Source organism: Triticum aestivum, chromosome 5D, assembly GCF_018294505.1.
Source record: "Triticum aestivum cultivar Chinese Spring chromosome 5D, IWGSC CS RefSeq v2.1, whole genome shotgun sequence".
Lineage (NCBI taxonomy): Eukaryota > Viridiplantae > Streptophyta > Magnoliopsida > Poales > Poaceae > Triticum > Triticum aestivum.
Window position 1 is genome coordinate 245799581 of NC_057808.1, and position 12431 is coordinate 245812011.

The 12431-nt window shown below is 47.7% G+C and overlaps 1 protein-coding gene across 7 annotated transcripts; it reads right to left on the reverse strand.

Annotated features, from left to right (window-relative positions):
- Positions 1-6278: 6278 nt before the first annotated feature.
- Positions 6279-12076, reverse strand: LOC123120465 (phosphoglycerate mutase-like protein 4). Of its 7 annotated transcripts, none has more exons than XM_044540463.1 (9): positions 11836-12076; positions 11598-11648; positions 11397-11509; positions 7652-11309; positions 7524-7574; positions 7331-7441; positions 7129-7251; positions 6930-7005; positions 6279-6812 (listed from the first exon to the last, which is right to left on the reverse strand). In XM_044540463.1, exons 4-9 carry the CDS (start codon positions 7772-7774, stop codon positions 6592-6594), a joined length of 705 nt encoding a protein of 234 aa, XP_044396398.1. In that variant the 5' UTR covers positions 7775-11309; positions 11397-11509; positions 11598-11648; positions 11836-12076; the 3' UTR covers positions 6279-6591. The 7 variants fall into 7 exon arrangements, with proteins under 7 accessions (XP_044396398.1, XP_044396399.1, XP_044396396.1 ...); XM_044540464.1 differs by having other exon boundaries at positions 7652-9921; positions 10034-11509; XM_044540461.1 differs by having other exon boundaries at positions 7652-9491; positions 9578-11509.
- Between the last annotated feature and the right edge of the window lie 355 nt (positions 12077-12431).

Sequence of the window (12431 nt, forward strand, 5' to 3'; positions counted from 1 at the left end):
TTGATGAATCGATCTGAGCGAATAACCAACGCCGCCGACGTGCTGACTGGACTAATTGCGTGTGTATGTCCCATGCACCGGCAGGTTCACCACGATGCCCGCCATCTGCCGGTCCGGCACCGTCGGGAGTAGATGTCAGATTTATTAGGGTTGATGCCTAGTATCTAATATGTTTCATGATTGATATTTTTATGATTTTGCTAAGCTTATCACTAGGGCCGAGTGCCATGATGGAAAAGGTGCAGATGCAACCCTTCATTATAGACTATATCTGTAAGCTTTGATTAATCACACATATTCAGTTGATAAGGTAGTTTAGATTAATTAGTGACACAGTCCATATGTGTCCGCTCATGTCCGCTAGGCGGACAAATGATCTAAACGGACAAAAAATACAAAATCCGTATCCGTTTAGGTCTTTGTGTTGGAGTTGGTCGAACTTGACACGCTAGTGTTAATACATAGATTTTGTTAGAAAAGGAGGATGACCCCCGGTCTCTACATCTGGAAGATGCATGCAGCCACTTTATTGATTATTCTCAAGGACCTTACAAAGTATTACAACAATATGCCTGAAACCGCCATTTTGGCAACATCTGCCGCTACTCCTATCCATATGATGAAGGGGTGCTAGCTGGGCCACTACCCAAACCACTCACCTAAGCCTAACATCAAAAGCCGGAAGCCCAGCCAAGCCACATACCGGGTCTGGGGCACAAACTGGTCTGACGCACTCGCATGTGTCGTCACCGCCATCTTCCATAGGCCCGTTTTCAGAGCAGATATTGAGGTTTCTACCTTGTCTGGCCACTCTGCCATCGACATCACCATGACGCCAGACAGCTACCTCCTCCTGCGCGAGTCCATCACCATGCATCGGACGCCGAGTCTCCACAGCGCCATGCCGCCGATATCCGCCGCCCTCAATGTGTGGGATAAAGCACCACTCCACCATCCCTCCAGCGAGCACTTACTCCAAAACGATGCCCCCAAAAGGGAAAGTGATAAACACCATCATCCCCCGATCCGGAAGACCCAGATCTAGAGTTCCCCCGGAGCATCCCGAGCCTGACGATGCAAACTGCAACGACGATGCCTCGACAAGGGAACGACATCAAATACGCCGCCATCGTCCGCCATGACCGTAGTCGGTGCGTCTTCATCGGCAGTTGCTCCACCATACATGCGCCGCCAGCGTCGCTGGTCCCTTCAACCGGAGTAAACTCCAAAACGATGCCCTGAAGAGGGACTACGACGCAAAAGCACCGCCATCGCTCGATCCCAAGAAGATCTAGGGTTTCCCCCGGAGTTGCCCGCGCTGCAAGGACCAGACAAGGGTAGAATCTTGGCGGATCCTCTCAGCTGCCGACGAGTCGCACCCGCCACCGCGCCGACGGCAATCCAGCGACCAAGGCCCACACCTGGGCCCAGATCCGGCCGTGCCGCCGCGAACCCATCTGGTCACGCCGCCGCCGTCCTTGGCGACCGCGACGCACCAGACTGCGAAGCTGCCGGCCCGCGCCAGCCCCACGAGTCCCCGCCGCCGCCGGCGACAGCAAGGCTTCGCCTGGCCGTGCCCTTGGGCGGCGGCGAGGGAGGAGGAGGAGGAGAGGTGGAGTCCGGGCGATGGGATCTGGGAGCCTCCCGGCCGCCACGCGGGGGGCGATGCGGGGGGGGGGGGGGGGGGGGGGGAGGCACGCGGGGTCCACTAGCGAAGGGAGACCATCAATATGTAGATGGTCTATTTTAACACATAAGAACTAGACTTTGACCATGTAGTAGTAAACTATTATGAAGTGATTACGTACGTGGAAGCTTTGTATATACATATATGTCAGTTGTTGGACTGGTGGATTAACCAGAGTTACAACTAGATCGATAATAAAGTATCTACGAATCTAAATCCCTCCGGATTCCCAATCTCCCGTTCGCCGACGATCCACAAGAAGACGACCCAGGCGCAGGCGGCGACGGTGGCGACGACCATCCCAACGACAAATGTGGCGACAGTCAGCCTGGTGGTGTGAGGTGACTGGTCGTACAGGTAGACATCGATCAGGACCATGCCACGACGGTGAGCAAAAGAGTCAGGACGCCCACGAGCACGATGACCACCCACCTGCCGGCCTCCTCGGGGTCCGTCGTCGCCACGAGCTGCTCGTCCAGGAGGTTCTGGTTCTCCAGGTCGTTGGCCATCAGGCATCCACGATCCACCTAGCTAGCTAGTTTGATCGATCTTCTTCACTGCTTCGTGACCGTTCACAAGAATATAATCGTTTTTTTAGAGAGAACGTATTATCGTGTATATTTGGTTCCACGAGGCTAAGCTGTATCCGTTTCAGTTTGCACTTACATTTTTTTTTAGGTGAAAGTTTGCACTTACATGGGTAAGTTTTTTCAGTTACAGTACTATACGGACGACGAATCTTGTACATAGGGCCGAAATCTATCCGTAGGGCCCAAAGGCTGTTCAGCGCTTAACGGGCTGGTTAAAGTGTATTCGTACGCAGCGCACCCATTCTGATAAATCGGCCGGCCCATACTAGTCTCGCCTTGACCAGTTTTTTTTGTTTGAGAAACACATGTAACTTTATTCATACTCACCAGTTTTGAGAACCTTCTAGACCTCCAATTTGTTTCGGGCTGGTCTTCTTCGATTTCGGACAGGTTTTTTTTCCTTGTTTTCAACTTTTATATATCTTTTTCTTTTTCAATTTTCCTTCTTCTTCTTGGTTTGTTCTGTTTTTTTAATTCATATTCTCTTTTAAAATTTACATTTTCTAAATTCATCTAGCTTTTTCATATCCACGAACATTTTTCAAGTTATGGTAGTTTCTCAAACTCATGAAATCTTTCAAAATTTTAAACTTTTCTAAATGCGTGAACTTTTTTTCAAACTCGTTAACTTCTTCAAATGTGTGAACTTTTTCAAATTGTTGAAACTATTCCAACTCCACCAACTTTTTTTAATCTGCGAATATTTTCAAATCCATTGCATTTTAAAATTCCTAAACTTTTTTCAAATGTGTGAAAATTTTAAAATCCACAAACTATTTTTAAAAACCATGAAACTTTTAAAATTCATGCACTTTTAAAATGCGTGAACTTTTTCCAAATCCGTGAACATTTTTCAAATTCATGATTTGTTTTCAAACTCATGAACTTTTTCAAAACCATGAACTTCTCAAATCCGCATTTTCTTTCAAATTTGTGTACGGCATTAAAACTCGTAACTTGTTTATTATTTTACACTTTTTTAAATTCATAAACTTATTTTTTACAAAAGTCAACGGCCAAATGGTGTGATCAGTGGCCGTTGTACTCACATTGGTGAACGAGCCAGCGAATGGAGCCTAACTGAGCAAACGAGGGCGCTGGTGGGTGAGCCCACGCGAGCGGCCGGGTGGGTGGTGGTTGGCCGAGCACTGGGAGCTTTTCTATTCGGCTCCCTGGCATCCACACAACGGCCCATGTACACGGTTGCATTTGAGAAAAAAAAAGAAAAAAACGCAAATAACAAAAGAAACATGATTTGAAAAAAGTTCATGGATTTGAAAAAAGTCATGAATTTGAAAAATATTCATTGATTTGAAAAAAAAATCCATTTAATTTGAAAAAAGTTAATCGAATTTGAAAAAGTTCATCATTTTTTTTAAAGATCATTGAATTTAAAAAAGAAGAAGACAGAAAAAAGACAAAAAAATGTAATAAATCACAACAAAGTGAAGGTCGGGTGGTTGTCATGTCTTACACTAAACTCGCTCGTCCTTGGTTTAAATCCCAGCTCTCGCACACTTTCTGCAGATTAGATACAGAAAAAAAGATGTCAAAAATGGGCCGGCCCAACGTGACAAGGGTATGTGCGCCCGTTAGTAAAACGAATAGTATCGGGCGCCTGAAGCACCAAATAGGAAATGCCAAGCTCCTGAGTAGGAGCGCTCCACATAGGGCGCAGGAGGCGAGCAAACGTGATTGGGTCGACCCATATAAGGATGCGAAGCTAGCGCACAAGATTCTTTGTTTTAATTAGAGCAGTTTTGTTGGCCATTTTCTTTTAAATTGTTGTTGCTTTTCAATTAAAATACTCGATGATAATTAAAAGATGTTGGTGATTTCAAAAAATGTTTGTGATTTCAAAAACATGTTCACAGATCTAAAAATATGTTCGTGAGAAATTAGCTCTCGGGAGCAGACTTGGCAGATTTTTTTGCACATGCCGTTTATCTTCATCGACAATTCAAGACTGGAGTGCTTTTTGTCCGATTTCGGGATCAGGTCGGCCATTCGAGGACGAGATTCCACAGTTGATGTTAAGGGGCCACGAAGAACTAGTTTTAACCTCGGCGAGCAAGAAGACGATGTTGCACATCGTTGTTGATCGAGATGCCAAACTTGAAGACCGGTTCAGGAGCTACTGATGGTGTTATTGCCCAAGGGTGCCTCATATTGCTGGTTACCGGCCCAAGTAGGTGGACGCGGGGCCCTCTAGGTTGGTTCCACCTTGGGCCATCAGTCCAGCCCATGGGTTCTATAGGAGGAACATTCAAGAAGCCTTAACATTCACACTAAGAGTACATGACTCGCTCTTCTTATCTAGGCAATCTAATTTACTCAAAATTGATATGCATCCTTTCCGATCCTCAACCTTCTAGCTTTCTCCTTCCATTTATGTAGGAGCAGGCCAGCTCTTGCACACCTCCTCTCTAAAGCTATCTCTCTAGCCAACAAATTTCAAATCTAAAGATGTCACGGCGTAGGGGATGCACCCTAGAATTCAAATGCAGTGGCACATGGTCAAAGACCTCTCGATTCCAACCAAATACAATTTCCAAAGGAAGGGCTAAATCTCATTCAGAAGAGACCTACATTCTATCTAGTTTTTCAAAGGTGGGATTCTCCAAATTATTAGCCCACGCATATAATCTCCCTTCGAGTTGTACCTCTTTTAGTCCATTCACCTCTATGATGGAATTAAAGGCATGGCTCCATTTGGAAAGCACACAAGGCATATTCTTCTCAATGGTTTTCCTGGTGATATCTCCCATGACCACAACTCCACTACATTTGTTGCAAACATCAGGAAATTGAACTAGACACTCATACTTGTCCTCTATGTGAGCAGGTTCATAAAACACAATCAGTTGTCATGCAAATAGGGTAATATTATACTTAACATGGAAGTTTTTTTAGGGTCCTTAACATGGAAGTTGATATAGTGTTACCCTGCCTCATACCCACGGGCCGGGCCAAGTATCTATCAGCATCAACTCCAAAAGTAGGCGCAAGTTGTTTTCTTTACTTTTTCGGTAAAACAAAAAAACCTTTTCGGTAAGCTGTATTCTTTAGAGGATGTGGGCTTAAGTTGTTGCCACTAAAAATCTTATTATTATTATTTCGAAAAGTGGCCCAGTTCGGTTCCAGCCAGCTGCGAGGTTGGGGGGACGCGACTTTCAGTGAAAATCGCGCCGACTTCGGTCATGGCAGACGATGGCGGGGTCTATGACGTCGTTCCCTTCTCAAGGCATCGTTGTTGCAGGTCATGGCACCCCACTCGTGATGCTCCGGGGGAAACCCTAGATCTGGATCTATCGGATCGGACGATGACGGTACCTTTGATGCCGTTGTCCCTCTAGAGGGCATCGTTTTGGAGCAAGTGCTAGTTGGACGGGACAAGCGGAAGAGCGGTGTCTCATCCACCACAAAGCCGACGGCGGATCCCGATGGCATGGTGCTGCGGAGGTTCGGCGGCGGGCGCTTGTGGACGGATACGTGTAGGATGGTGGAGTTGTCTGGCATCGTGGTGGCGTCGACGGCAGACCAGGCAAGGTCGATGGGTCAGTTTCTGCTCTGGAGATGGACCGGTGGAAGATGGCGGCGGCTGCCTCTGATAGTGCGTCGGTCCGGTATGGGACCTAGTCCCGGTGTGTGGCTGGGCTTGGGCATCCGGCTTTAGATGTTAGGGTTTGGTGTGATGTCCGTTTGGTATTAGGCCCGGATATTCGGCACACCTTCATCAATGAGATAGGAGTAGCAACAGGTGTTGCCTAGATGATGGCTTCAGACTGATTGATGTATTACTTTGTATGACCTGTGTGAATAATTAATAAGATGGCCGCATGCATCGCCCAGATGCAGAGGCCGGGGGTCATCCTCCTTTTTTTAAAGGTTATTATTAAACGGAAAATCATGTATCAAGGTTTGAGACAAATCTATGAATTGGATTTCAAAATCAAAAATCATCTCTCTAAGAAACTTTTGGCTGTGTAACATGTCTATCAATGGAGTATTTTCATTTGGCGGCGAATTCAGTGATATATTTATAAGGGCGTGTAATATATGTTTCACTAGTCAAATTGACGACCTAACAGTTGCAAACCAACTGCATGTCTGGATAGTGGTAGTAGCAACTATAGTAAACAGTTGCAAACCAACTGCAGCGTCTCTCGAGTAGTAATTTGATCATTTATTGTTTCACCCAGGATGAATTAATAACACGTCAGTGCAATGACATTGGCCGGTCGAACTGGCTTTGTGTGAACTGTAGATTGCTGATGAATGCGTCGGCGAAAGGGAAACAGCGGTACCACGTCGTCACGCAGATACGCCATCGCCGCCAAATGCGTCCTCAAGGAATTCACCTTGATCGAGATGGCCGACGTCGCCGGCCTTCTCGAGGATCCATTCACCGCCGCCGATACGGAAGACGCAGATCGAAGTGTTGTAGAGCTTCCCGCGCACCGGGCTGGTCGGGTCGGCGTGTATGCACAGCTCCTCCGTGCTCGCGCCATGGGTAACCACGATCACCCGCTCCCCTGTCAACGCAGCCAGGCAAAACAAAAATCAGCTTTTCCTTTTTCTGCTCAGCGGCAACTGTTCCGATGCCCAGGGACAAAAAAATCTGCGGTGTCAGGGTGAGGATTGATGCCTACCCTTGTGCTTCTCAGCCACCGTGTTCAGGTACGAGACACACCTCTTGGATAGCTGATCGAGGCTCTCCCCACCACCCTACAAAAGTGGAGAATGCCATGGAATAGATATTTCGACGCGATGCTAACATAATTTCCATGTGAGAAGTGGCAGAACAGAACAGAATAACTGAGAAAATTCGGACGGAAGCATGGAGGTTACGGGTATTTCTTGGGTCCTCGAGTAAGAAGAGAAGATCTCAGGGTTCCTTCTGACGGCGTCGTCAAACGCCAAGCCGTGGAGATCTCCCATGTGCCTCTCCCTCAGCGCTGGATCCAGCACCAGCTGAAACCAAGCAGCTCATGTCATGAGCCGATCAAGAAAAGCATCCATGGACTCAGCAATCAGGAAGGAACATACGTACAGAGGATAGGCCGCAGGCTGTAGCTATGGTTTGCGCGGTCTCGGCGGCGCGCTTGAGGTCTGAGGAGTAGACGGCAGCTGGCTTGGCTTCCCTCGACAGCCGGCGGGCAACCTTGGGATCCGAATTCAGAGAGGGGTCCTCATAAGTATTTTGCTATCAGAGTATTTCTGTGATGACTGGAGAGCGTACGTACCACGAGAGCCTGTCGTCTGCCGGTATCGTTCAGCTCCGGATCCATCTGCCCCTGCGAGCACGAGATTTGGGGAGATGGCTCTCTGTCAGCCGGAGAAGATCGACGGTGGAGGAGGTAAGTGGACAGACCTGGATGGTGCGGGTGGCGTTCCACGACGTCTCGCCGTGTCGCACCACCACCACCTCCGCGAACTGCTTGCCCGGCGGTGGCGAAGCAGGAGGTGACGTTGCTGCTCGTGCTCGACCGGCCATGGTTGGTGGCGTACTCTCTCTTACATGCAGCACAGAGACGAGTAGAAGGACAGTGGTATCTCCCGGGTTCGCTGCGGACTGGCTTGCAGCTTCCAGGAAAGCGTTGCTCTGTTCTTCTTTATCACCATTTTTTAGTGTAAATCTTGCCGGACACGCGTGCTCTTATTTTAATGGAAGCTGCTCTCAGCTCATCTAATGAAGATACTCTCCAACTCGATGAGCACAACAACAATGGATGAGACAACGCACATGCCTTAATTAGTGTGATGAGTCTTGACGAGACAACAATGCACGAGATATCAGCTCCTCTTGCCGGCCGATCCCTCTTGACGACGCCGGCGTCCTTTTCTCCGGCGACCTTCTTTTGGTGTCATCATGTGTGATTTTTAAAATAAAAACAACGACAACACCTCGATCGATTTTCAATCAAATAACTATTAGTCTTAGGGCATCTTCAAGACCCGTAAATCAGACTCCGCATCATGGATACGGGAGCGGTCATCCAAACCTAGGCGCATACATTTCACGTCGGGTTTAAATCAATCAGATAAATTACATGCAAATCAGATAATTTTCATATAAACTGAAAAAAAACACAGGAGAGCGTTGGATGGAAAGCATAGGAGAGGTGGGAGATGCGTTTTGGTTGGGCCACGGCTATTGGGAGCGGGCGTGGCGACGGTCTGGACGCTGGCAAAGCCCCCCTAGTTTGTTTCCGGCTTGCGGCAAAAATCATGTCCAAACCGGTCGGCAGACCGTTACAAACTCATATTGAATGGCAAAACACGTCCGGATCACGCGGTCCGGACGGTTGCGTGTCAGAGTTGGAGATGCCCTTATTACAGACAAACCAAAAACATAAAAAGGAAAAGCAACAGGGATGGTCGTTTTGTCTCAAGAGCCGAATTGGATTTCCAAAAGCGTGATGGCCGATTTGTCTTTGAGGTGCATATACTCCCGGATGAATAGTACATTCAAAATAAATAGCAAGTAGATTATATATATTTTGAATTTTTTTTAAAGATGTTCTTGATAGTGTACAAGTTGCTTGACAATTTTCATGCGAAACGGGATAGCAGTGCTCCTAATAATTAAGTATTACATTTGAAGTTAACATTTGCTCTTTGACTTCTTTTTCACAAATGTTTAATTTGTTTAATCTTTCCCCTAAATAATTGCATGTAGCATTTTTGTGTGATAATAAACATTTTTATAAAACAGTTGACATTTGTAAAATAATATTTTTGGTGTGTAGGAGCGTATGCTCCCAAGAGCCGAATTGGACTTTCGAAAGCAACACCCTTACATTGGCAAAGAAGGCATGGCCACATAACCTCATATGTGCCATGTGTCGCATATATCTGAAGACAATGCTGGGTGCACGCGCTCTATTTTACCGCGCCTGCTAAGCGGCACGCTGGGGCGCTAAAAAATTTGAGCGCCTGCTGAAGCAACTGACCAGTTCAACCGCTATTTCGACGTAGTAAAAAACTTTTAACACGCCGCCTGCGCGCGTCTGTTGGAGATGCTCTTAGGCAGAAGAGGTGGCGGACGTCGCCGAACCTCGTGAGGACCCACTGCCCGTTGACACCGGAGACGTGGAAGACGTTGAGCGAGGTGTTGGGGACGTTCCGGCGAACCGAGCTGCCGGGGGGATAAGTGTGCCGGCAGAGCTCCACTGTCGCCGCGTCGTGAGAGACCACGATCACCCGCTCCCCTGTCGTCAAAGAGCTCAGGGCTCAGTTAGAGCGCGGTGTGACAACACTAACACGACAGTGCTGAATCTGATCATTGCCCGCTTACCCATGTGTTGCTGAGCGATTTTGTTTAGGTAGGCGACGCACCGCTGGGTAAGCTGGTTCAGGCTCTCTCCACCACCCTTAACACGAGGTAAAAAAACAGGATCTTCAGAGATGAGAACCACAACGAAGATCATTGCCGTTGCTCTTCCTGCTGGCCATTGACCCCCTACAACGAATCCTTGACAAAGCTACTAAGAAACATATTCTTAGTCCAATCAATTATCACAGTGCCTCAGTCAGAGTCAGTCTTTACGTAGACGATGCTGCCCTATTCATGAATCCTGTCCGAGCTGAAGTGGCTGCTCTTCAATCCATCCTTGCAGCCTTTGGCAAGATCTCCGGCCTCTGCACAAATTTCAGCAAATCAGCAGCATACCCAATTGCATGTGAGGACCATGTGATTGAGGAGGTTCTAGCTGAGTTTGAGGGCGAAATCAGCTCCCTCCCGTGCAAGTACCTTGGGATGCCTCTGAGCATTCGCAAGCTTCGGAGGGTGGATTTTCAAGTGCTCATTGATAAAATCACAGCAAAGCTTGCGGGCTGGAAGGGAAAATTACTTAACAGGATGGGACGGCTGGCTCTCATCAACTCGGTGTTAACCTCCTTGACCACGTACTATCTGACAATTTTTGCTCCAACCAAGTGGGTTGTAAAGAGGATTGACAAGCTCCGAAGAAGTTTTCTTTGGAAAGGAGAAGAAGAGGCCAAAGAAGGCCACTGTGCAGTCAATTGGCAACAAGTATGCTCCCCCAAAAAGCTTGGGGGCCTTGGAATAAAAAACCTAGCGTTCTGGAAATACCCCAATAGGCCTTGGGTTGGATTGTAATTCCATGCACTACCACTAACATGCAGCTGTTCAACGCCTCCACAACTGTCAAGCTTGGTGACGGTCAAAGTGCTAAATTCTGGAGTAGCTCATGGCTAAATGGTTCTGCACCTAAGGACATCGCCCCAAACCTACATAAGCTTGCAAGGCGGAAAAATGCCTCGGTGGCGGCTGCTCTCCATCGAGGCCGCTGGATGAAAGGAATCGAGCAACTTAGCACCACTGAGGATCTGATCAGTTTCATTGACCTTTGGCACCGGATACAAGGGGTTAACCTCTCGAATCAACCGCATGACATTGAGTGGAAATGGAACGACAACAAATCATACACTGCTGCCACTGCTTATGATGCCCAATTCATCGGAACCATTGCGAAGCCTGAGCTGAATGCCCTTTGAAAAGCAAAGGTGGAGGGAAAGATCAAATTCTTTGGTTGGCTTCTGTCTCAAAATAGACTGCCAACTGCTGATCGTCTTCGCGCGAGAGGATGTGAACACAACGACACCTGCTCCCTCTGCGACCAAACGATTGAGACTGCCGCTCATCTGATCTGTGGCTGCCCTTTTGCAAAGGAAGTGTGGCAGAAGATCAACACCATGCTGCCTAACATTCAACTTCAAGCAACCTTGCCGTTCACCTCCATCGCAACCTGGTGGAGAAGTTTTGCCTATGGGCAGCAGAAAAAGGCAGCAGCTGCGCTATACTTTGCTTGGAATATTTGAAATGAACGAAACCGAAGAATATTCCAAAACCTGTCTTTAACTGCTGATATGGTGGCTTGCTTAGTCAGGTCTGACTTAGCATACTTGGACATGGCCAATATGAGGCCTTAGCTTTGTAAATCTGCTGTATCTCTATCCTTTTGTCTGCTTTAGGGCTTTAAACTTTTCCCTTGTAAATTCCTAAACTATAATGAAAAGGCAGAGCACCTGCCATTAGCCCTAAAAAAAAACCACACCGATCGCGGTAAGAAACATCGATCGTATGTTCTTACGTTTGGTACATCGCAAGCTTTAGCTATGGCTTGTGCGGTCTCGGCAGCACGCTTGAGGTCGGAGGAGTATATACAGCAGCCGGCTTGGCCTCTCCAGACAGACGACGGGCCACCTAATGGCCGAGTCCGCATCAGATTTAGACGAATTTAAGAAAATGTCAGTGGCTCAGTGCTAATGAGCAAATGAACTATAGTACATACCACAACAGCTTGCTGCCTGCCGGTCTCATTTAGTTGTGGATCCATTTGTCCCTGTTGCAAGATTGATTACAACGTGTGTTCTGTCAGTTATTAGAGAGAAAATGACCAGATAATTAGGGCTGTTCATAGTTCATTCGGGAATCGCGCCAAGGAGAAACGGCCCAGAATAAAAGATGATTGAGCTTCCACATCTGAATGCAGAACTGAAGATATCTATACTGAGATCGGCGGATCGGACCTGAACGATGCGGGAGGCGTTCCACGACGTCTCCCCGTGCCGGACCACCACCACCTCCGCGAACCACTCGCCGTCATCGCCGCCGTGCTGCAGCGTGGCTGGTGGCATGGCTCAGCTGGGCCGTGGTGGCCGGTCGGCAACAGCCGCGAGGGAGTGCCACCTGACGTCGTCTCCCGCTCCGGCTGGCCGGACTAGATGCCGTATTGGTAAAGCTAGGCACCCCCCACCAAGCCGAGGTGAGTGGGCTCTCCTTTGCTAGCATGTGGTTACCAAATCAACGTCGAGATCTTGTTGTCCTACTGTGGCCATATTTGTCAACATAGGCACTGATTAACTCACGACGCACCATTTGGTCAATGGTTTGCATTTACACTTGCTTCAGGTTCAAGATGCAAGCACCTTTTTTGTTTGGATGTTGGTGTCTTCCTTTCACAAATCACGTGTTTCGCATATGAAAATGGACTATCTTTAACAACCATCTGCCTCCACTAGAAAATTATGGAGAATCAAATGATCTACCATCAGCAAGTAGCTTCCACTAACTTTCTTTCTTGATGACACAAGTAGCCTCCACCTACTTAAGTACTTCCTCTCTC